The sequence below is a fragment of the Callospermophilus lateralis genome, chromosome 4 (genome assembly GCF_048772815.1).
Source record: "Callospermophilus lateralis isolate mCalLat2 chromosome 4, mCalLat2.hap1, whole genome shotgun sequence".
NCBI lineage: Eukaryota > Metazoa > Chordata > Mammalia > Rodentia > Sciuridae > Callospermophilus > Callospermophilus lateralis.
Window position 1 is genome coordinate 152514191 of NC_135308.1, and position 24234 is coordinate 152538424.

General features: G+C 37.4%; 1 protein-coding gene across 1 annotated transcript in view; it reads left to right on the forward strand.

The window, feature by feature from the left end:
• Nucleotides 1–22721, forward strand: part of Polr3b (RNA polymerase III subunit B) — a 174172-nt gene extending 151451 nt beyond the window's left edge. Inside the window, exon 28 of the mRNA XM_077109324.1 lies at nucleotides 22683–22721. Within this exon, the coding sequence (XP_076965439.1) occupies nucleotide 22683 (1 nt within the window). The 3' untranslated portion in view covers nucleotides 22684–22721. The remainder of the gene's footprint in view (nucleotides 1–22682) is intronic.
• Nucleotides 22722–24234: the final 1513 nt, after the last annotated feature.

Here is a 24234-nt window from a genome sequence, read left to right on the forward strand (position 1 = left end):
AAGAAGGACTCTCCAGGGGTAGGACTTTGACAAATGCCCACACGTTCAAGGTGGGCAGAGGAAAGCAGAGCAACCAGTCGCGGGGGAAGAGGTCAGAGAAGGAGGCATCCAAGAAGATGGTCTCAGCAGGGCTGGTACTGTGGAGGGTCTGAGGGGAAGGCCTTGGAGTTGGCACCTCTGTCTGCTCCGTCCCAGGCATCTGAGTCTGAATCTGGCAGCCCTGGGCTGAGCAGGAGGGCAGGAAGGGAGCAGCAGCTCAGCACAGACTTAGAGTAGCCGAAGGGAAGGAAGCACAGGAGGAGCTGCTGGGCCAAGGGAGGTTTGGTTTTTATGTTTTTAAATGGAAATATGTGAACAGTGCCTTGGTTTTAAAGAACACATCAATAGAAAGTATAGGCTGAGTATCCAGGAATAGGGGGAACAGAAATGGGATGAGTTTCCCATCTTCTGGAGGAGGTTGCAGGGATGTGTGTGTGTGGCAGAGGATCAGCGTCCACCAAAGAGTGGACACTCCTGCCTTTGAGGGAGGAGGAACTTAGTCAGGTACAGAAAAGCCCCTGGATGGAGAGAAACAGTTAAGAATGGAATAAGGGAAGGAGAATAGGGAGGAACTTAGGAAGAGAACATTCCTTTATTTCTTTTTTGTTCACTTTATGTTCCTTTACTTCGTTTATCTACTTTTGCAATAATCCTTACCATCATGCATGCATAACTTTATAATGTAAAATATTTCACAAATATAGAAATGAAACAAATTGGTGTCCCAGAGTTCTTTCTGTACATGATTAAACAAATTTGTGCGCACTCTGACTTTGATACTCACACACACACATACATGATCTCTTTTTGAACTTTGATTATGGAAAATTTAAAATATTTACAAGACTAGAGAGCAGTAAAAGGACACCCATGCACCCATCACCTGGTTTCAACAATTATCAACTCATTGCTAAACTTGTACCTCTTACACCACCCACTTTCCCCTCCTAGATCATTTTGAAATTGATTCCTAGTTACAGACATATCATTTCACCCATAAAGAGATATATATTTTTTTCTGGGATTGAACTCAGGGGTGCTCAACCACTGAGCCACATCCCAGCCCAATTTTGTATTTTATTTAGAGACAGGGTCTCACTGAGTTGCTTAGTGCCTTGCCGTTGCTGAGGCTGGCTTTGAGCTCATGATTCTCCTGCCTCAGCCTCCCAAGCCACTAGAATTGCAGGTGTGCGCCACCATGCCCAGCTCACCCATAAATATTTTAGTATGTAGCACTAAAAAAGGGCCTTTTTAAAAAAACCATAACCACAGAGTCATTGTCACATTTAGTACAGGTTGAGTTTCCCTTATCCAAAATGCTTCACACTAAAAGTACTTCAGATTTTGGAGTTTTTCATATTTTGGAATATTTACATAGATTTTATTAGTTGAACATCCCTAATCTGAAAGTCTGAAATCTGAAATGTTACAAACCCCAAGCCTTTTTGAGTGTCATATCAGCACTCAAAAAGATTTGGATTTCAGATCTTCACTGAAGGCTGCTCAGACTGTAACAATTAACAATAGTCTCTCACTATCATCAAAGATCCAGTGTGTGTTCAGATTTTCCAGTTGTCTCATAAATATATTTTCCAGATGTTTGCATTGCAATCCAAATAATTCACATCAGTGAAGATGTTTTTTAAATCCTGTGATCCATCCTGGTCTCTCTTATCTCCAGGGTTCCCAGCTCCTTATTTTATTTGCAATTTATTTGTTGAGGAAATTAGATCATTTGTCATACAGTTCTCTTTAATCCATACTCTGCTGATTGCATTTCTTTAATATGGTCTGACACACTTTTCTGTGCTCTGTATTTTCCATAAGTCAGTAGTTAGATCTAAAGATTCAATTAGATTTAAGTTTGCTTTTGTGGGTAAGACAGATGGTTGTGCTATTCTATCAGGAGACACATACATCTTGTCCTCTTTTAAATTTATATTTTTATTTTAATTGACACAGTAATTGTACATTTTATGTGGAGCAGTGTGACATTTTAATACATGTATATAATGTGTAATCATCAGATTAGAGTAATTGGCACATCTATCAACTTAGACATCATTTTTTTTGTGTGTTGATAGCATGTTGATAGCATGCAGATCATTTCCTTTGCTGTGCAGAAGATTTTTAGTTTGGTGTAATCCCATTTTTAAATTTTTTCTTTTGTTGCCTGAGCTTTGGGAATCATATCTAAAGAGTATTCACACAGACCAATGTCCTGAAGCATTTCCTCTATGTTGTCTTCTAACAGTTCCATGGTTTGGGGTTTGTCTCTCTTTTTGTGATGTCAGCAGCCATTGACGTGCAATGCACTATACTTCCTAATTCAGAATTCTCTGTATAGCTATTTTGAATATAGAATTAATCATTGTCAACCATGGTTATCCTATGGTGCTATAGTTATTCCAGCTGCCTGCCTGTACCCTTTAACTATCATCTCTCTATCCTTCCTTCCTCCACACCCTTTTCAGGCTCTGGTAACCACTATTCTGCTCTCTATTTTTATGATACCATCTTTTTAGCTTCCGCCCATAAGTGAAAACAGGCAGTACTTGTCTTTCTATGCCTGACTTATTTCACTTAACATAATATTCTCCTTTCCACCCATGTTGCTGCAAATGACAAGAAATTCATTTTTATGACTGAATAATATTCCATCATGTATGTATACCACATTTATATTTATTTATCCATAGGTACCTGCATTGATCCCATTTCTTGGCTGCTCTGAGTAGAACTTCAGAAAACATTCAAGAGCAAATGTCTTTCCAACATACTGATTTGAATTTCTTTGGATACATGCCCAGTGTGGGATTGCTGAAATAGTAATAATACTATTCTAGTTTTTTGAAGAACCTCCATACTCTTTTTGATATGGCTATTTTACATTCCCACCAGCAGTGCATGAGAGTTACCCTTTCTCCACAGCCATGCCAGCTTTTGATATTTTTGTCTTTTTCATAATAATAATTCTAACTGGAACAAAAGGATATCTTATTGTGATTTTTTATTTTCTTTTCCCTGATGATTAGTGATGTGGAGCATTTTCATGTATTCATTAGCCATTTGAATATCCTCTTTCGAGAAATATCTGTTCAGGCCGTTAGCCCATTTTTCAATAGGATTATTGTTCTTTCACTGTTGAGTTCCTTATAAATTTTGGAAATTAGACTTTCATCAAATAAATAGCTTGCAGATATTTCCTGCATTTGTAGGTTATCTCTTTACCCTGTTGATTGTTTCCTTTGCTGTGCAGAAGATTTTTAGTTTGGTGTAATCCCATTTTTTAATTTTTTCTTTTGTTGCCTGAGCTTTGGGAATCATATCTAAAGAGTATTCACACAGACCAATGTCCTGAAGCATTTCCTGTATGTTGTATTCTAACAGATCCATGGTTTGGGGTTTGTCTCTCTTTTTGTGATGTCAGCAACCATTGACATACAATGCACTGTATTCCCAATTCAGTAGAGGCTGGAAAATGATGATATTCTGGTTCTATCACTTATATTTCTTTTGTTATCCAGGATACACTTATTTAAAGAAGCCTCCCTTCATCAATTTTTGGTTATGCAGAGATATCTTTCATTAAGTAAAGGCCAGGTGCATGTTTGATTTTTTTCTCTACTTACCTTTTGTCAGAGTTCTGACACAACTATTTCATCAAGAAGCCAAACAAATTTCCTTTTTATGAGAAATGATATTTCAAGATCAAAATCCATATGTTAGGGATGCTCATTACTGCTGCATAGGTGATTGCTTGTAACCCTTTTTTGATACTTAAAGCTAAGAAACATAGTAGAGGATAGATATATAGATAGGTAGGCAGCTAGGTAGGATGAAAGAAAGAGAAAGAACAAGTGTTATGATTTGAATGTGTTCCCTCCAGATTTTGGATGTTGCCAATGTGATAATTAAGATTTGGGTCCTTTATAGGGTAAAGAAGCTGTGAGGTCTGCTCCCTCATGAACGGAGCTTTTCATGAGCTTGCCATTCTACTTTTTGCTGTTCGAGGGTGCAACACGACAACATGCTAGTGCCCAGACCCTGGACATTTCAAGTTCCAAAACTGAGAAATAAATTTCTGTTCTTTATAAATAACTCAGTTTCAGGTATTCTGTTGTAGCAGCACAGACTAGGATGGATGGGTGGATAGATAGATAGATAGATAGATAGATAGATAGATAGATAGATAATATGTAGATTATAGATAGGTGATACCCACAGGTGGAAAGACTAAATCATGAGTTCCTACCAATATTTTCACTCCAATTTAGGCCAAAAGGTTTTCTTAACAGCATCAATCTTGAAAGCAATCAATCAAAATTTCCCCATTCTCTGAATTAAAACTCCTAGTTCCCAGTTCTCAACACCAACATAGTTTCTCATTTGCTATACCAACATAAGAACAACCAAAGAGTAGGAACAACCCAGATAGTGAGCTGTGTCCCACAGGCTAGGGACACAGCCCACTAGTTCACTGAGGTTTAACCATGAAGTTGTAGAATGCTTTCCTTCCCCACCCAGATCACCACTCACAGGGCCCAGGGTAACTGGATTGTGGCTGTCAGAGCTGCAAGACACACTCTCTGATGGGTAAACAACATGTGTCTATACAGTGGAATATTTGTCCATAGAAAGGGATGAAGCACTGATAAAAAACTGAGAACACAATGCTAAGTGAAAAGTAAATAAAGACACCAAGAGTCAAGTGAAATATATTCCATTTATGTGAAATGTTCAGAACAGGCAAATCCATTCAGAAAGTAGCTTAGTGTTGTTAGATCTGGGGGAAAGAGGACAGGGGAGTTCCTGCTAATGGGAATGGATTTTCTTTTTGTATTGCTAAAAATGTTCTAGAATTAGTGGTGATGGTTGTACAACCTTGTGAATATGCTAAAAGCCCCTGAATATATGCTTTAAAAGAGTGGTATTATAGTATATAAGCTACATCTCAACCAAAAAAAAATCTTTTTAATGTAATATTGCCTAGAAAACTACTGATCTTGCTTGAAATTTCATCCAGATCTAGGGAAAGAAGCAGCCCACGAGCAGAACTAAAGAGACAGTAGATGAAATCGTTGTTTTTTTTAAATGAACTCAACAAATTCCTGTCCCTTCAATATAATGGTTGTGTTGTGGGGGCTCATCTAGGTGCCTTCCCATGAAATAGGAATGATCAAAGTGCTAAAAAAGGATCGGAGAACTTCCACATTCTGCTCTCACAAGTAAAGAGCATGGAATCTGCTGTTCCTTTTATTACAATAAATACATAAGGGGGCTGGGGATGTGGCTCAAGTGGTAGCGCGTTCGCCTGGCATGCGTGCGTCCCGGGTTCGATTCTCAGCACCACGTACAAACAAAGATGTTGTGTCCGCCGAAAACTAAAAAATAAATATTAAAAAATTCTCCCTCTCTCTCTCTCTCTCTCTCCTCTCTCACTCTCTCTAAAAAAAAAAAAAAAAAAAAAAAACCAATAAATACATAAGTAAACAAACAAGTAAACTGAAAGTCAGTGGCCTTTCTTGGACCCATCAAAGAATGGAATCTGTAGGTCAAAAGTCACCCTGAAATCTGGAGTCAGGCACATCTAGAGAGGCGTCTGATTTTCTTGGCCTAGAGCAGAAACCACCAGAGCTAAACCAGTGGGAAAATCAAATGGTAATTATGATCTTCTGGAGGGTGAGTTTGAAACAGCCTGCGAGTGAGACTTCTGGTGCCTTCTCTTTTAGGGGGCCCCTCACGCTTTTATGGGCTCTACCTCCAGTAATCCCACCAGGTTTTTATAGTAATATGCCAGAAAGTCCTCCTGGCTCTGGCAGAGGCAGGAGAGGAATTATCATTGAGATACACCACCATGTTCTCCATAACAAAGACCCACTCAGAGAAAAAGACTACACCAGAGGTCATTCCATGCCGGGGAAGGGCATTGCTACCTCCTGGACACCTTTTGAACTCCTCTCTCACTTAGAGGGGAAAAACTATGCCAAGAGAGAAACCCACAGGCTAGGGACACAGCCCACTAGTACACTGAGGTTTAAACATGAGGTTGTAGAATGCTTTCCTTCCCCACCCATATCACCACTCACAGGGCCCAGGGTAACTGGATTGTGGCTGACAGAGCTGCAAGCCACACTCTCTGATAAGGGTACCTAGGGAAGCCCAAAGTCGAGAGAGTAGGAAAAGACAGAACACTGGAGGAATTTGACTTTTCTGACACCTCCTTAGACACAGCCCCAGGCCTAACCAGATTAATAAAATCCTCACACTAAAGGTCCAGTTCCTATTACCCAGTACAACATGTCCAGCTGTAAACAACAACAACAACAACAAAAAAAAAAACAACTACCAGATTCTTTAGGAACAAGAAAAAAACACAGTCTGAAAAGATAAAGCAAGCATCAGAATCAGACTCAGGTATGACACAGAGCATCAGACAGGAAATTCAAAATAAATATGATTAATATGTTAAGAATTCTAATGGTGGGTGCTGGGGCTGGGGCTCAGTGGTAGAGCGCTTGCCTAGAATATGACACACTGGGTTCAATTCTCAGCCCACATATAAATAAATAAAGGTCCATCAACAACTAATAAAATATTTTTTTAAAAATTCTAATGGAAAAGTAGACAAAAGCATGAGAACAAATGAGTAATATAAGAGGATAGAGGTGAAATTTCTAAGAAATAATCAAATGCTTGAGATCAAAAACAAATTAATATAAATGAAAAATGCCTTCCACAGTTTCATAGTTAAATTAATACAGCTGAGGAAAGAATCAGTGAGCTTGAAGCCATCTTATTGATCTATATCAATAGAAACTTCCCAAACAGAAATGAAGAGAAAAGAAAGAAAAAGAAAGGGAGAACTTCTAAGAATTCTGGAACAATTTTCACATTTTCAAAATATGTAATCTAATTGGAAATCAAAGGAAGAAAGAGCAGAGAAAAACAAATATTTGAAGTGATAATGGCCAAAACTTTTTAAAGCTGAATACAAACACCAAACCTCAGATCCAGGAAGCTTGAAGAATACCAAGTATAAATATCAAAACCTCCACCCAGGCCTATAATACTCAAACTGCAGAAAACCAAAGACAGAGAAAGAATCTTGCAAGACTCCAGAAGGGGAAGAGAACCCTTAAGGAAACAAGGATAAAATTTATAGTAGCCTTCTCAGAAATGACGCCAACAAGAAGAAAATGGAATGGAATATTTCAGGTGTTGAAAGAAAGAAGCTACCAATCTCGACTTCTGTATCCAACAAAAGTGCTCTTTAGGAGTGGAGAAAAAATAAGGCTTCCTCAGACAAACAAAATCTAAGGGAATTCATTGCCAGCCAACCTGCAGGGTTAAATACCTCCTTCAGGAGGGAGGAAATGACACAGGTCAGGAATTTGCACTATATAAAGGAAGGAAGAGAATTAGATCAGAAAAAAAAAAATGAAGGTAAAATAAAATCTTTTATTTTTCTTAACTGATCTAAAATTTGGTTAAAGTAATAATAATTTGTTGAGTGATGATATGGACAGTGAAATAATGGCAGCAATGACATAAGTGATGAGAGAGAGATTGGGACTGCTGTTGTAAGATGTCTCCACTACCCACTAAGTTATAGTGAAAGTAAACTTAGATTAGTTAAAAAATGTGTTTCAGAAACTCTAGAACAACTAGTGAAACAATCTTAAAGAAGTGTAGTTGATATCTAAGAGATTAAATAGAATAATATAAAATGCTCAATTAAAATATAGGAGACAGAAAAATAAGGGGAACAGACTAATAACGGGTGCAAAGAACAAAGTTACAAACATGGTAGATATTAATCCAGCTATACTGATACCCATTTTTAATGTGAAATGTTTAAACATACCAATTAAAAGACAGGGAGAGTCAGAATGGATTTAAAAAAAAAAAACAAAAGACCCAATATCAGCTGGATACAAGAAGCCTAGTTTAATATAAATACCCAAAAAGGTTAAAAGTAAAGGATCTAGTCTTGGAACTGTCATTGTCTAGCTTTATGGTCTTATATTTATTAGATTCCCTGATATCCTTAAAATAAACTCCATATTTCTTCCTTAAAATACATCCAGTATTCCCTGCAATTCAACAAGTTCAAACTCGTACTATCCAGGAAACTGCAGTCAGCACAGACGAGATAACAGGTGCAAATATACTATAAGAACAAAAAGAACAAATTCACTGAGCACGGTGGTGCACACCTGTAATCCCAGTGGCTTGGGAGGCTAAGGCAAGAGGATCATGAGTTCAAAGCCAGCCTCAACAAAAAGCAAGGCACCAAGCAACTCAGTGAGACCCTGTCTCTAAATAAAGTACAAAAAAGGGCTGGGGATGTGGCTCAGAGGTCAAGAGTACAGTCCCCAGAACAAAAACAAAACAAAACAAAACAAACAAACAAAAAAAGGAAACAAATGCATATTGAGGGAGCCTTCCTCTGATTTTGTGGAAAACAGTGAAAGTAGGACAGAAGCAAGGATAAGAGGTTGCTTATTGTTATAGGCATAGCTACTAGGAAAAAAAATAGTAAAGAGATAGAGAAAAAGATGCTATTCTAACACTAACCAAAAGAAAGCTATAATAACTATGAATTTCAGACCACTCTTCAGAACAAGGGAAAAAATACAAAATATCTTCATGTGTCTGTACCTAACAAGAGAATACATGTACCAAAAACTAATATAAATGAAAGAAAAATAGATAAATCCAGGGTTTCAGGTAGAAAATTCAACATCTCTATTTCTGTAACTTACTGATCTGGCAGACAGTAAGTCAGTAATGATATAGTTGAGCTGAACAGCTCTCTCAACCGTCTTTATCGAATTGACATTTATAGAATATGCCATCCAACAACAGCAGGAGACACATTCTTCTCAAGCTCACGTGGAACAGTCATTCTGATAGGCACATTCTAAGCTGTAAAAAGTACCTTAACAAAATAGATACAGGATATATATGAGGAAACTGCAATACTCTGATAAAATAAATCATAAGAGACCTAAATAAATGGAGCACTATTCAATGTTCATGAATTGAAAAACTCAATATTGGTAAGATATAAAGTTTCCCAACTTGACATATAGATTCAAGACAATCAAAATCAAAATCCCAGCAAGTTGTTTTCTGAATATTGCCAAAATGTTTCTGAAGTTTATACTAAAACTTTTTTTCTTTCTGAAAAAGAACTAAGTTGGAGGACTCAGCACCCAATTCTAAGACTTACTATAAAGCTATAATAATGAAGACAGCATGAAAACAATGTGGGCAAGAATTGACACGTTGATTAATGGAACATGTAATGGTTAATTTGAATTGTCAACTTCATTGAATTAAGCGATGCCCAGGATTAAGAGGATTATGGGTGTGTTGATGAGGGTGTGTCTAGGGATGATTAGCATGGGGAAATGGAGCCCCTCCCTAGCACTGGCAGCACTGACCAATAGGATGATGGCTTGGATGGAATAAAAGTTGGAAGAACAAGGAGGCAGCAGCAGATGCAAGCTAGATTCTATTTTGAATGGGTCCTTAATGGATGCTGAGATAATCTAAGGATAGTCTGAGGATATTAGACTCTAACTTCTTCACTCTTCCAAAGCAGATTCTCCAGAAGCCTTTGGTTTTGGACTAGGGTAGTACCGTTGATCTGTCTTGATCTGGGACTTCAGCCTCTTGGACTGTGCAGCTACTGGTTCTTCCAGCTCTTCAGCCTGCAGACAGCCATTGTAGACTATCCAGCTTCTGGTGTAGTAAGCCAATCTAATTAGTATCCCCTTTTATAATTATACTTCCTGTTGATTCTGTGTCTCTAGAAAACCCTAATACAAACAGAATAGAGAAATCAGAAATAGCTTTATACAAATGTCAACTTATCTTTGATAGAAAAGACATTTCACTGGGAAAATAATATTCTGTTCAAAAGGTACTAAAACAATTGGATATCCATATTTTTTAAAAAATGAACCTAAACATAGACCTTATACCTTTCACAAAAATTAATTCAAAATGAATCATAGATCTAATATAAAGTTCAAAACTAAAAAGTATTTAGAAGAAAACAGAACACCTTAGTGACCTTAAATTTGGAAATGAGTTAGAAACAACACTGAAATCATGATCCATAAAAGAAAAATTAACAAGTTAGACTGTTTAAATTAAAAACTCTGCTCAGAGAAAGATAAGCCAGACTATAAGGAAAACACATATCTGTAAAGGACTTATGTTCAAAATGTTCAAAGAACTCACAAGTTCCATCATAAGAAAACAACCCCACATAAAATGTGCCAAAGATCTGAATACATACCTCGGCAAAGAAGAGTATACAAATGTCAAATAAGCATATAAAAAGATGCTTAAAAGCATTTGTCATCAGGAACTTTCAAATTGAAACAATGAGATACTACTACATACCTATGAATGGTTAAATAAAAGATAAATTAAATCTGACAATACAAATTGCTGGTGAGGGTGGAAAGCAATAGGATTTCTCACTCATTGATAGTAGAATGCGAAATGTACAGTCACTTTACAAGACAGTGAGATGTTTTCTTACCAAGCTAAACATACTTTTATCATACAATCCAGAAATCAGGGCGATATGTATGTGCCCACCTTGTTTGAAAACATTAGCACAAAAATCTGCATCAGAATGTTTGCAGCAGTTTTATTCATAATTGTTAAAAAATTGGAAGTAACCAAAATGTCTTTCAATACATACATGGATAGTGAAACTATATTGTATTAAAAGCAATAAAAGGCAATGAGCTATCAAGCCACTAAAAGACATGGATAAATTTTGATTGTGTATTTCTACTTGAAAGAATCTGGAAAAGGCAAAAACTGTTTTGGTTAAAAAAAAAAAAAAGACATAGTGAAAACAGAGATGCAGTGTTTGCAAGGAGTTTGTGGGTTATGAAGGAAGTTGAATAGGTAAAGTATAGGAGATTTTTTAAGATGCAGAAATTATTCCATATGGTACTATAAGAGTGAATATATGACATTATGACTCTGTCAAAAGCCCATAAAACTTTATAGTGCAAAGAGTGAACTTTATGTAAAGTTAAAAAAAAAAAACACTTAAGAAGTTGGGGAATCCCAAAATGGAATGTAGACTGAGACAAAACAATCTAACTTGTTACAAACTTATGAAGTAGCCACACTGAAAGAGGTGGGAGGAAGAGCAGTTGACCTAAGTTGCTTTGGAAACAAATTGCATCTGTATAGGCTCAAAAAATTGCATACAAGAGTGTGCTCTAGTTGATAAAGTTGTTCCTTGAAGTTAATAATTCTTGTATCAATATTCACATGTAATAGAATTGAACAATTAAGTAGATGATGATGTATAATGGGAACCACGTTCTCACTGTTGAAATGAGAAGGACAACAGAAAGCCCAGAGGTCCTTACAAGAGACACCACAACTAAATGTAATATGATATCTTGGATAGGATTCTAGAACAGAAGAGAAGTCATCAGGACAAGACCATGGAAATCCAGATAAAATACTGAGTTTAAGTCAATAATAATGTAACAATGTTGGTTCATAATTATTAAGTATGCCTTAATATTGTTAGATGTTAAGGGAAACTTGAGAGTGAGGTGTAAGTGAACTTTGCAGTTGATCTCTGCAGTTTTTCTGTAAATTTAAACTGGTGTTTTGTTTTGTTTCGTTTCGTTTTGTTTGTGGGGGGGCTAGGTAGTGCTCTATCACTGAGCTATATCCACAACACTTTTTAAAATTTTCATTTTGTTACAGGATCTTTCTAAGTTGTCCAGACTAACCTCCAACTTGCAATCCTCTTACCTCAGCCTCCCGAGTAGCTGGGATTACAGCTTTGTGCCACCACACCTGGATAAACTGTTCTTAAATTAAAAATTTATCTTTAAAAATTATAGAAAGTAAGAGTTCCTGCTGGGTATGTGGCACATGCCTGTAATCCCAGAGACTCAGGAGGCTGATGCAGAAGGATCACAAGTTCAAGACCAGTCTTAGCAACTCAGTAAGACTCTCAGCAACTTAGTGAGTCCCTGTCTCAAAATAAAAAAATAAAAAGCACTGGAGTAAAAGCTCAGTTGTAAAGGGCACCTGAGCTCAATCCCCAGTATTGAAAAGAAAGAGTTCTCAGAACTGCTATTAAAATTATCTAAATTCAAATTTAATTATATATGGCAATAAAATAACAAATGAAACTATATTGAATGCTAAATTTTTAAAGAATTATAGAAAAACTACAATGAGATACATAGTATACTCATTGGGGTGACTAACATTGTTTAATTGGACAAATATCAAGTGATATTGAAAATAAAGTAGACACATTGAAACTCTAATACATTGCTGATGGATAAAAGTTGTACATGTGACATAGGAGTATGTGACTAAAGTTTATGTTGGTGACTATTGAAAAAATGACTGTATACTCTCTGCCTGCGATAAGTGGCAGAAGGACCTTCCCAACTACATCTGTTGTTGAAGACAAACAAGAAAGCATAAAACCGGCACAAACAGATATGACCATATCCGCTTGGCCAAAGTAACCAAGACCCTCATTTAAATGCATGTAAACAAGATGCTAAAAGATATGCTCAGGGACTGGAGTTGTAGCTCAGTGGAAGAGTGCTTGCCTAGCATGTGTGAGGCACTGGGTTTGATTCTCAGCACCACATATAAATAAAAAAAAATAAAGGTCCATCAACAACTAAAAAATATTTTTAATAAAGATATGCTCAGGAGGGAGGCCAAACACAATTTTAGACACATTTTAGATCCCAACATAGATTATGAATATGTTAATTTATAGCCTCAAAACATGTATGTGCTGTTCACTCCTTGATTTCCTTGCTACCCTGCCTGTGAGTAGCCACCTCTGCTGCTACTTTGCCTATGGGGCAGCCACCTAGCCATGTGAAAAATGCATTAATAATTCTTATTAACTCATTCTTTGTCAGCCTTGTTTAACTTCTATCCTGCATGAGCTAAAGGACCCACCGAGCTGCTACAGATAAAGAGTTGTACATGAATGTTCATAGCAATTTTACACATAACAGCCCAAAGCAATAATCATCCAAATAGGTGAATGGCTAGACAACTGGCATATTTACATAATGTAATACTCCTCTGAATTAAAAGGAACAAGTCTGCAGATGGATGGAACAAAGTGGGTCAATGCCCAAGAACGTAATACTGAGTGAAAGTAATCAGGCATGAGATGTATATACTACAAGATTCCATCTTTGAGAAACTCTGGGGAAGATGTCTTAATCTATAGTGATAGAAAGAAGATCAATGGCTGGGTAGGGATAGGAGTGGCATAAGAATTGAGGAGTAAAAGGAGATGTTTTAGGATAATGAAAATATTACATATTGATTGTGACAGTGGTTATACAGATGTGTTTGTCTGTCAATACCCATCCAACCATACATGTAAAATGTTTACAGTTTTCTGTGTACTACTTTTTCCATAACAGTGGATTTTTAAAGAGGACTAGAGGGGGAAAATGACAGATTTGAAGATAAAGGAGATTTATCTCATACAAAATTGAGATTCCTAAAGAAGAATGCCAAGCAATTTGGACAAAAAAAAATTGTCAAAACTACATTAAAGAATACTTTGGGCCGGGGCTGGGGCTCAGCGGTAGCACACTTGCCTGGCACATGTGAATCACTGGGTTCGATTCTCAGCACCACATATAAATAATTAAAGGTCTATCAAAATATAAAAATGTATTTTTTAAAAAGAATACTTTATTTGGGGGTTGTGGCTGAGCGGCAAAGCGCTTGCCTCGCACATGTGAGGCACTGAGTTTGATCTTCGGCACCAAATGAAAATAAATAAACAAAATAAAGATATTGTGCCCATGTACAACTAAAAAGTTTTTTTCAAAAAAGATACGTTTTTGGAAAAAAATAAAACTTTATACCACAGCTAGATGGGTCCGTCATATCCTTGAATATTTGGTACAAAAAGGCTAGCACTGAAAGTAAAAGCTTTACTGGGTATCAAAGAGAAATAAATAATACTTGTGGCTTCTGTGTAAAAAGAATTAAATCATCTATGATGGAATAAAATGAAGACTGACCCACACTTCACTGCAACATCAACACAGGAAGAAAGTTGAGCAACACCCATGAATTCTTCAGAAATGTAAGATTCAGACCCAGCCTTCTTTTCTCTTTCAAATAGAAAAGCAAAAAACAAGAACATACTGAACATACAGTGTCCACAAGCTCTTACTAAATAAACCATGGGAAATTCCAACTAAATGAGCAGAGAGTCCACAGCAGGGTTGGGGGAAAGACTAGAGGTGAAGACCATCCAAATTCAAAACAACAAAAACCAGCAAATAAAAGGGGAGATAAAAACAGATGTAAGAGAATTCATCTCTCTATACGTACAGATAAATATTTACAAAATAAGGAAGTTGATAAAAAGCCTAAATAGAATCTAATGCATTGAGCTGCCCACAACCAAGGTGAAAGTTATTATATTCTCATGAATATATATATACATACATACACACATATCACATATCCTTCTCCAATCACAGTGCAAGGAAATGAAAATCAATGATGAAACTAGAAAACCGAGAAAACAAAAATCACCACCACTGTTTAGTCAAAGAGGAAATCAAAATTACAGAACATTTTGGAGGTGACAATAGTGAAACCATTTCATATTTAAACTTATGAGCTATGACTGAGTTATACATAGTCCGAGACATTATTAGTTTTTAGAAATAATATAGGATGAAAACAAATTAATTCATAATCTTACTCAAGGAGTTAGAAAAAACGGAATAAACATATTGAGAATAGAAGGAAAAACTAAAAACAATTTAATATATTAGAAAGTTAAGGAGTTAAAGAGGTCTAATAAAGGGATTTTTTTTGTGTGTGTGTGGTTATTTCTGGGTACTTTATTTTTTATTTTTTTATTTTTATTGGTTTTACTTTTTAAATACATGACAGCAGAATGCATCACAATTCTTATTACACATATAGAACAATTTTTTCATATCTCTGTTTGCATATAAAGTATGTTTAAACCAATTCATGTCTTCATACATGTACTTTGGAAAATGATGTCCATCACATTCCACCATCATTGCTAATCCCCTGCCTGATCCCTTCCCCTCCCATCCCTCTGCCCTATCTAGAGTTTACCTATTCCTCCCATGCTCCCTCTCCCTACCCAGCTATGAGTCAGTCACCTTATATCAGAGAAAACATTTGGCATTTGTTCTTTGGGGATTGGCTAATTTCACTTAGCATTATCTTCTCCAGTGCCATCCATTTAACTGCAAATGCCATGATTTTATTCTCTTTTATCGCTGAGTAATATTCCATTGTGTATATATGCCACATTTTTTTAAAAAAAATCTACTTAAGGGCATTTAGGTTGGTTCCACAGTTTAGCTATTGTAAATTGTGCTGCTATAAACATTGATGTGGCTGTTTCCCTGTAATATGCTGCTTTTAAGTCCTTTGGGTATAGACCGAGGAGAGGGATAGCTGGGTCAAATGATGGTTCCATTCCAAGTTTTCCAAGGAATCTCCATACAGCTTTCCATATCTGCTGCACCAATTTGCAGTCCCACCAGCAATGTATGAGTGTGTCTTTTCCCCCACATCCTTGCCAGCACTTACTGTTATATGTCTTCTTAATAGCTGCCATTCTGACTGGAGTGAGATGGTATCTTAGAGTAGTTTTGATTTGCATTTCTCTTATTGCTAGAGATGATGAACATTTTTTCATATATTTGTTGATTGATTGTATATCTTCTGAGAAGTGTCTGTTCATGTCCTTGGCCCATTTATTGATTCGGTTATTTGGGTTTTGTTTTGTTTTGTTTTGTTTGTGTGTGTGTGTGTGTGTGTGTGTGTGTGTTTAGCCTTTTTGAGTTCTTTATATACCCTAGAGATTAATGCTCTATCTGATGTGTGAGGGGTAAAAATTTGCTCCCAAGATTTAGGCTCTCTAGTCACCTCACAGATTATTTCTTTTGCTGAGAAGAAACTTTTTAGTTTGAGTCCATCCCATTTATTAATTCTTGATTTTAATTCTTGCACTATAGGAGTCTTATTAAGGAATTAGTACCTAATCCCAACTTCCTTTTGCTACTATTAGACACAGGGTCTCTGGTTATGTTTCTAAGTCCTTGATCCATTTTGAGTTGATTTTTGTGCATGATGAGAGATAGGGGTTTAATTTCATTTTGCTGCATATAGATTTCCAGTTTTCCCAGCACCATTTGTTGAAGATGCTATCTTTTCTCCAATGCATGTTTTTGGCACTTTTGTCTAGTTTAAGACAATTGTAATTTTGTGGGTTCGTCTCTGTGTCTTCTATTCTGTACCATTGGTCTACCAGTCTGTTTTGGTGCCAATATCATGCTGTTTTGTTACTATTGCTCTATAGTATAGTTTAAGGTCTGGAATAGTGATGCCACCTGCTTTACTCTTCCTGCTAAGGATTGCTTTAGCTATTCTGGGTCTCTTATTTTTCCAAATGAATTTCATGACTGCTTTTCTATTTCTATGAGGAATGCCATTGGGATTTTGATTGGAATTGCATTAAATCTGTATAGTGCTCTTGGTAGTATGGTCATTTTGATAATATTAATTCTTTCTATCCAAGAGCAAGGTAGATCTTTCCATCTTCTAAGGTCTTCTTTGATTTCTTTCTTTAGGGTTCTGTAGTTTTTATTGTATAGATCTTTCACCTCTTTCGTTGATTCCCAAATATTTTATTTATTTTTTAGACTATTGTAAATGGGGCAGTTTTCCTTATTTCTCTCTCAGAGGATTTGTCATTGATATACAGAAATGCCTAACAAATGGATTTTTAGAATTAAAGCGAGAATGTATGTAGTGAAAAAAAAGGGAGAAAACACACAAAATAATAAACAATAATAGTGAAAATACTCTAAAACAATTATATGAATCTTATTTTTTCAGTTTTAAAATAGAATAAGATGATTTTCCAGGAAAATACGAATGTCTCATATTCACCTCAGAAAAGAAAGAGAAATCAGAACAAACCAGTTGTTTAGAAAATAATAAAATTTTAAAGATTCATCCATGTATCTTCCATCAAAAATTCTCACATGATGTTCCAGCTGGAATTGAACCAAATTTTTAGAAAGATTCTAAAATATTTTTTCTAGAATATTAGAAAATTTACCTTTGTAGGTCATGTATTGAGATACCCTTTCTTCTAAACATATAGTAACGATGAACATTATATATATTTATTTATTTATTTATTTAAACAAAAATAGCCAGGCTCAAAAACAAATTAAACATCTCCATTAACTGACAAAACAGGACTGTAATGCAAAGTGAGAATCTCAGCTACAGAAGTAAGCAACTTGGAACTGGCCATGGCAGCCAGGAGTTTGTCTTTTTCACAGTAACTGGGTCTGAAAGATTCTCTGCAGCCAACATTGTTGCCAGAAATCAGAGACTGCCCCAGGGCTGCCCCACCTGTGAAAGGAGGCTGGGGAAAGAAAAAATCAGTGCCAGCTGCTGCCTGGACTGAGACTTGCATGAAGCTGTGGTCGGGGGAGCACAGAACTCAGCACAGTTTATGACCAGGAACTAAATGAAACTGCCCACTGACAGCTTGGCAGCATATTTGCCATTTCTTCAATATCACCATGGGGCAGAAACCCTATATTGCCAAAGAAGACCTGGATCAGGACAAAGGGTGCTGGTGGAACCACTGTGCTGGCTGGGAGGAGAGTGAACAGAGAAAAGGTGGGCGTGGGGCAAGGAGGTGAGAGAGAGAGAGAGCTGTGCTTCTCACAACTAGCCTGAAGGCAAAATTTCAAGGCACATTAAGAAGTCTTACATTTAGGTTGGGGGTACACCAAGTGGTAGAGGGTGTGCCTAGCAATGTAAGGCCCTGGGTAAGATCCCTAACACAGCAAAAAAAAAAAAAATACAGTTAAGAAAAACAAATAAGATTTTAAAATTGAAACATGGATTCATTCTAGCTGAAAGTAAAACAATACCTAAAAACAAAATGTACCCTTAAATAAATAAATGAAAAATAACATCTGTAGAGAACTAGAGAACATAAAACAGAAATAGAAAAAAATTTAAACACTTATATGCATATGTAAAATTCCAATAATTACAGAAATAAATCCAATAGATGAGATAAACTCCAGACTGATCTTAGCAAAAGAAAGAAACAAACAGTACATTGGAAAATAGTGCTGAATGGATCCAAAATGCAACCCAGAAAGATGTTTTAAAAATACAGAACAGTTGTTAAGAGATACAAAGAACAGATTTGAAAACCTCCATCACATATCTAAAAGTGGCATAAGAAGGAAACAGAATATTGGGAAAGCACTTTTTGAATATATAAGGTTGAGTATGTACCAGAAAATAATGTAAGGCAGATATCCTCAGACCAAGAGTCCTCTTCAAGTATTGAAAAGATATAAGTGAATCTATGCCTATGTACTCTATAGTAAAACAGTAGAATAACAAAGGAAGAGAAAGCCTTTAGATGGTCAAAGTAAAAAATAATAAAAAAGAAAGAATAACATTATCTATAAAGGCATAGTAATTAGATTGAAAGCAGACTACTCATCAATAACAATTTGCAGCCATAAAAAATGAGATGAATTCTTTAATATTCTATGTAAAATCAATCTACTTTTATACCCAGCTAAATTTTATGTTAGAGTGATGCCAACTTATACATAATAGTAATAGTCATCATATTTTAGACATGTAGCAACATTCAGAGATTAAAAGAGTTTATTACCTATCAGTGCATTCTTTTTTTTGTTTGTTTGTTTTAGAATTTTTTTTTTTTAGAGAGAGAGAACTTTTTTTAATATTTATTTTTTAGTTTTTTTTTTTGGCAGAAACAACATCTTTGTTTGTATGTGGTGCTGAGGATTGAACCCGGGCCACACGCATGCCAGGCGAGCGGGCTACCGCTTGAGCCACATCCCCAGCCCTCAGTGCATTCTTTAGAAAGAAGAAAGTTATGGAAATCAAGAAACTATGCTGAATACAGACAGGGATTAATAAATGTGTGGATAAATTGATAATACACTATAAAAATCATTAACTTTTTATATATAGAAAAGTGAAACAAATTCTAGAAACCATTATTAAGTGGGCATTGTATTCACTTGGCAGTTGAAACACATTAAGGTTTTTGTTTTATTTGTGACTTAATTCTTTTTTATAAAAAGATTAATTATGTATATAGCTAAATTTTTAAGGGTAACCATGAGAAGACTAGAAATACAATCAGTAAGAAGGAAATGGAGCAGTATGGAAAACTATCAATCAAATCAAAATTAAAAAAAAATTAAATAGTGAACAAAAACAGCGATAAACGAAACACAAACATAAATGTTAAAAATAAGTATGAGCCCAGTGTGATGGCGCACACCCATAATCCCATCATGCACTCTGGAGGCTAAGGCGAGAGGATCACAAGTTAAAGGCTAACCTCAGCAATTTGGCAAGACCCAATCTCAAAATAAAAAGATTTTATTATAGCTCAGTGGTCACGTGCCCCTGAGTTCAATCCCCAGTACCAAGACAAACAAAAGAGTGTGAGTATTATTTATCACAATAAATGTAAACAGGTTGTATTAGTGTCCTAGGACTACTATAACAAAGTACCACAAATGTAGTAACTTAAAATAACTGAAATTTATTCTGTCATATTCTAGAGGTCAGAAGTCCAAAGTCAAGGTGTCAACAGGGCAGTGCTCCCTTTGAAGGCTCTAGGGGAGGTCCTTCCTTCCTTCTGGCTTCTGGCAGTTTCAGGCATCCCTTTTCGTGTAACTACATAACTCCAGTCTCTACCTCTTTCATACAGCTTTCTCCTTGACTCTCCATGTCTCTCCTCTGTGTCTTTTATAGGGATACTTGTTATTGGATTTAGGGATCATCTGAATAGCCAAAATGATCTCAAGAGTCTTTTGATTATATCTAAGGTATGTCCAGATAAGGTCACATTCACAGGTTGTGTTAGAAAGTAGGCATATCTTATTAGGGACCTCCTTTCAAACCACTACATGGGTTAACTTACCTAGTATAAAGAAGTGACTACTAACCCAGTTACACACTTAAAAGTAAATCACATAAGACATACCTAAAAGTAAATCACATAAAGATTAAAAATCAATGGTAAGAAAAATATATACCAAGCCGGGTGCAGTGGTGCATGCCTGTAATCCCAGCAGCTCAGGAGGCTGAGTCAGGAAGATCGTGAGTTCAAAGCCAGCCTCAGCAAAAGTGAGGTGCTAAGTAATTCAGTGAGACCCTGTCTTCAAATAAAATACAAGGGGGATGGGGATGTGGCTCAGTGGCCAAGTGCTCCTGAGTTCAATCTCCAGGAACACTCCCCTAAAAGAAAAAAAAAAGAAAGAAAGAAAGGAAAAATATACACCAAGGAAATGCTAGTTTAAAAAAAAAATGTTGGTATAGCAATATTAAAGCAAGAAGGTTATAATTGCTATTTGCACTTTCTTTTCAATGCCCCGCCCCCAGTGCTGGGGATTGGACCCAGGGCCTTGCCCATCCTAGCAATATTTCCTACACATACTTGCATGTGTACACAAAGTGATTATACAAGGGCAATGTTTATACTGAAAAGAAAGATTAGACACAATCTAAAGTCAATAAAGATGGAACTAATTAAATGAGGAACAAACATATGAAGAAAAATATTTTAAAAAGGTAAAGACCAAGGCAGCACCATATAAATGTGTCATGTGCTCCAGCCTGGATTGTTAAATGAAGATGAAAGAAAATGAAAAATAATTTAAATAATGCTCATATTATTGATTTTAATTGTTGCAATCAGTATTGCTAATATTTACTGAACACTTATTATGGGCCAGGCACCTTTCTAAGTGACAGCATGGCTGAGATGGGTTTGTCCTGATGGTATGCAGGAGAGGCAGTGTTCTTAGTCACCTGCCATTTCCAGAGCGAAGGAAGATCATGAGTTCAAAGCCAGCCTCAGCAGAAGTGCCATGGAGCCACACACATGCATGCTTAAGGTGGGTTCAGTCCTGCATTCCAGAAGAGAGAGGCACCCAGGGACACTTCATGCAAACAATGTGGGCAGGCTTAGTCACCATTCCACCTGCTGATCCCTGGTTGGAGGAGCGACCCCAAGGGAGATCAACAATGAAACAGTAATTAATAGATATTGACCAAGTGTCTCAAAGGAGAACAAGGTATGTTGAAAGACTGTAAAAAATTATTTACTAGGGTCTTGGTTGCAAGTGGCAGAAAATCAATAAGAGTGCTTATGTTTAAAAAAAATAGTGTATTTATTGGTGGACATATCTACAAAATCTCAGAGCTAAAATTCAGGTATGGTTAGATCCAGCCTCTTACAGAGCATCATTGGGATTCTCCTCTGTGTTCATCTATGCAGGATTCAGACAGGCTTTCCCCCTAGGTGGCCTCTGGTAGATGGAGCATTTCGCCCATCCAGTTTCAGTTCTCCTTTGAAAGACTTCTACCAAATCCCAGGCTAGGTTTGAGCCACATCCCCATCTCCTGAAAACGTGGATGGAGTCAATTCCACATAGTTTATTTCATATAATTCAATCCCATAGACTGAAATGGGTGATATCAAAGAAAAAAAATAGAACTGTAGGGTTTTTTTGTTTGTTTGTTCTTGTTGTTGTTTGTTTTTTGCATGAATCCAGGGCCCCACAAGTGCTCAGCAAGTGCTCTACCACTGAGCTACCGCCCCAGACCTAGAGCTATTTTTAATAGAACATGTGTGAACAGATCTATGCTAAAGCAGGCAAAACTCACAGATGTCCACAGTGGGGGCTTAACCTGTTTTGGAAACCCAGAAATGTCTACTAGGAATGTGGGGTTTAAGAAAAGGATTTAGAAAACTATCAAATATGAAAGTACTTACCTCTTCTGAACAAAGGTTTTTGGAGGGGCTAAGCTGCCTGTCGTTGCTGCTCCCTGTACCATGCCTTGTGGGTAGTGGGAAATCAGTGAGTACTGGACAGTCATTGGTACACTGGTGACTTATAATTTCTAAGGGCATATTTTGTCACCTGATGTGCTAAATGACATTCTTGCAGTGAGATGTTTCATCTGCTCCATGGCTGTTGTTTTTCCTGGTCTTCTTGGTAGACCACCCCTTGGTTTTGTGTCCTGGTTCCTGACAACCACATCAGGCCATTTGTGTTTTCATGACTCATTTCAACCCTTTGTTAAAGATTCCTCATTCTTCCATAAAGGTTGAACCCTCAGTTTTTATGTAGATACAGGGAGGTTCTGTTTAAAAAACTGTATGTCCCACTGTCCCTTGCAGCTAAGTATGGTCCTAAGACTTAGTTCTGGCTGACAGAAGGCAAGCAGAGCTATCCTATGACAACTTCCAGACACTTCTATGTTGCTAGCCTCCAAAGATGGCCCCCAGCAACTCCTCCTCACCCTACATGTGCATGCCACTCTCCCACCAAGAGGTGGAACATGTCCACCCCTTTCCTGGGCTGACCCTATGACTCCTGTGACCAATCAAATGCAACAGAAGGAACATTCGAGAACTGGCAGGCTCAGGTGTGAGAAGACTGAAAACTCCCCCTTCCTTTCTCTTGGACTCCCAGACTTGGAACAGTCCATTTTGAACACTTGCCTCCTGTGAGGAAGCTCCAGCAGCTATAAGGAAAGATGCTCAAGAAGGAAAACTGAAGACCCAGCCATGACCCCCACCGAGAACCTAGCTCAGCCCTTGACAACTTACCTGCCACGTGCTTGAGATCATCTTAGACCTGTGGACTGTCCCAGTGTGCTGGCCAGCCACATGTGAAGCAGGACCTGCAGGCTGCTCACAGAGTCATGATCAGTAAGTTAATGGAAATAACCATGCTAAGATAACCTCTTAGTCTAGCATTCAAGAAAAAATGACCGGAAGCACCTCTGTTTTACACATTTGCATGAAAGAGACTTTTATCTTAAGTAAGGCTCTGATATTTTGGGTCTCTTCCTTACACTGAACCTCATGGTAACCAAGAGGCTCACTCCCAGGTACCACACAAATGGACACTTTTGCACATTTCTTTAGTTTTAAATTGATTTTTGTCTTATCAAAGAGATGTACAATTTCAAAACTCAAAAATATTTGGGAATTCTGGTAACTGACAAGATGATGGATTAGCTTGGTCTCATTAATTCCTTCCACCAAATCCCACCCCATAAATGCCACAAAAATGCCAGAAAGAATTTGTGTGAAACTAAGGTAAACACAGGAAATTCTCTGGTGCCACATAGGTGCTGAGGTTGGGATGTGAGGGAGAATCAAAACCCAGAGCCTGACAGAGCCGAGTCCCGTGCATGGAGACAGGGAGATGAGGTGGCAAAGAGGTTTTAGATGCACCTTTTCCCACCCAGTGCCACAGGGAGGCAGAAGAATCAGCAGCCAGCCCTGTACTTCCTGGGCTGTCCCTGTGGCATCCAAGTGGGCACTCTGGCCCCAATGGGTGGTAAGAACCAGTTAAGGATGGGAACAAGCAGACAGGTCAGCCCCTTGCACTTCCTCCTCACCCCACCTGCTTTGCAGTGACTCCTCCTTCTCCTTCACCACGACCCTTGTGAAAGATCAAGTCCCGGATGCAAGTCCAGACTGCACCATCCTGAGGTGAGTCCTCTCTCTCTCACTCTCTCTGGCGCTCTGTACCCCCCACAGCCAAACTCATCAGGAAAGACGGAGGCCAGGGATATGCTGGCACCCTCCTCTCCGGCAGAGGACCTAATATCAAGGATTTCTCAACTTTGGCACTACTGAAATGTTGGCCAGGCAGGCTTTTGTTGGCAAGGGTTTGGAGGAATGTCCTGTAAATAGGATTTTTAGGCACATCCTTGGCTGCTACATGCCAGAAGCCAATAGCAATATTCTACCCATCCCCCACCCTATCCCATGTTGCCACAACCAAACGTTTCTCCTTTGGGGGCAAATTCATGGTTGAGAACCCCTATGAGAATAGGCACCAGGCTGCATTACAGTGGCGTTTCCCTGAATATGAACTGTTAAGAAAAAACACAACTGGGCTTCTTGGGAGGCCACTGGTATAAGAAAAGAACATTAAAAGGAGAAATCTGATCTAAGTGAAGCAAATTTAGCTGAAAGAACAAGAAAGAAAAGTAATTATATTAAATAAA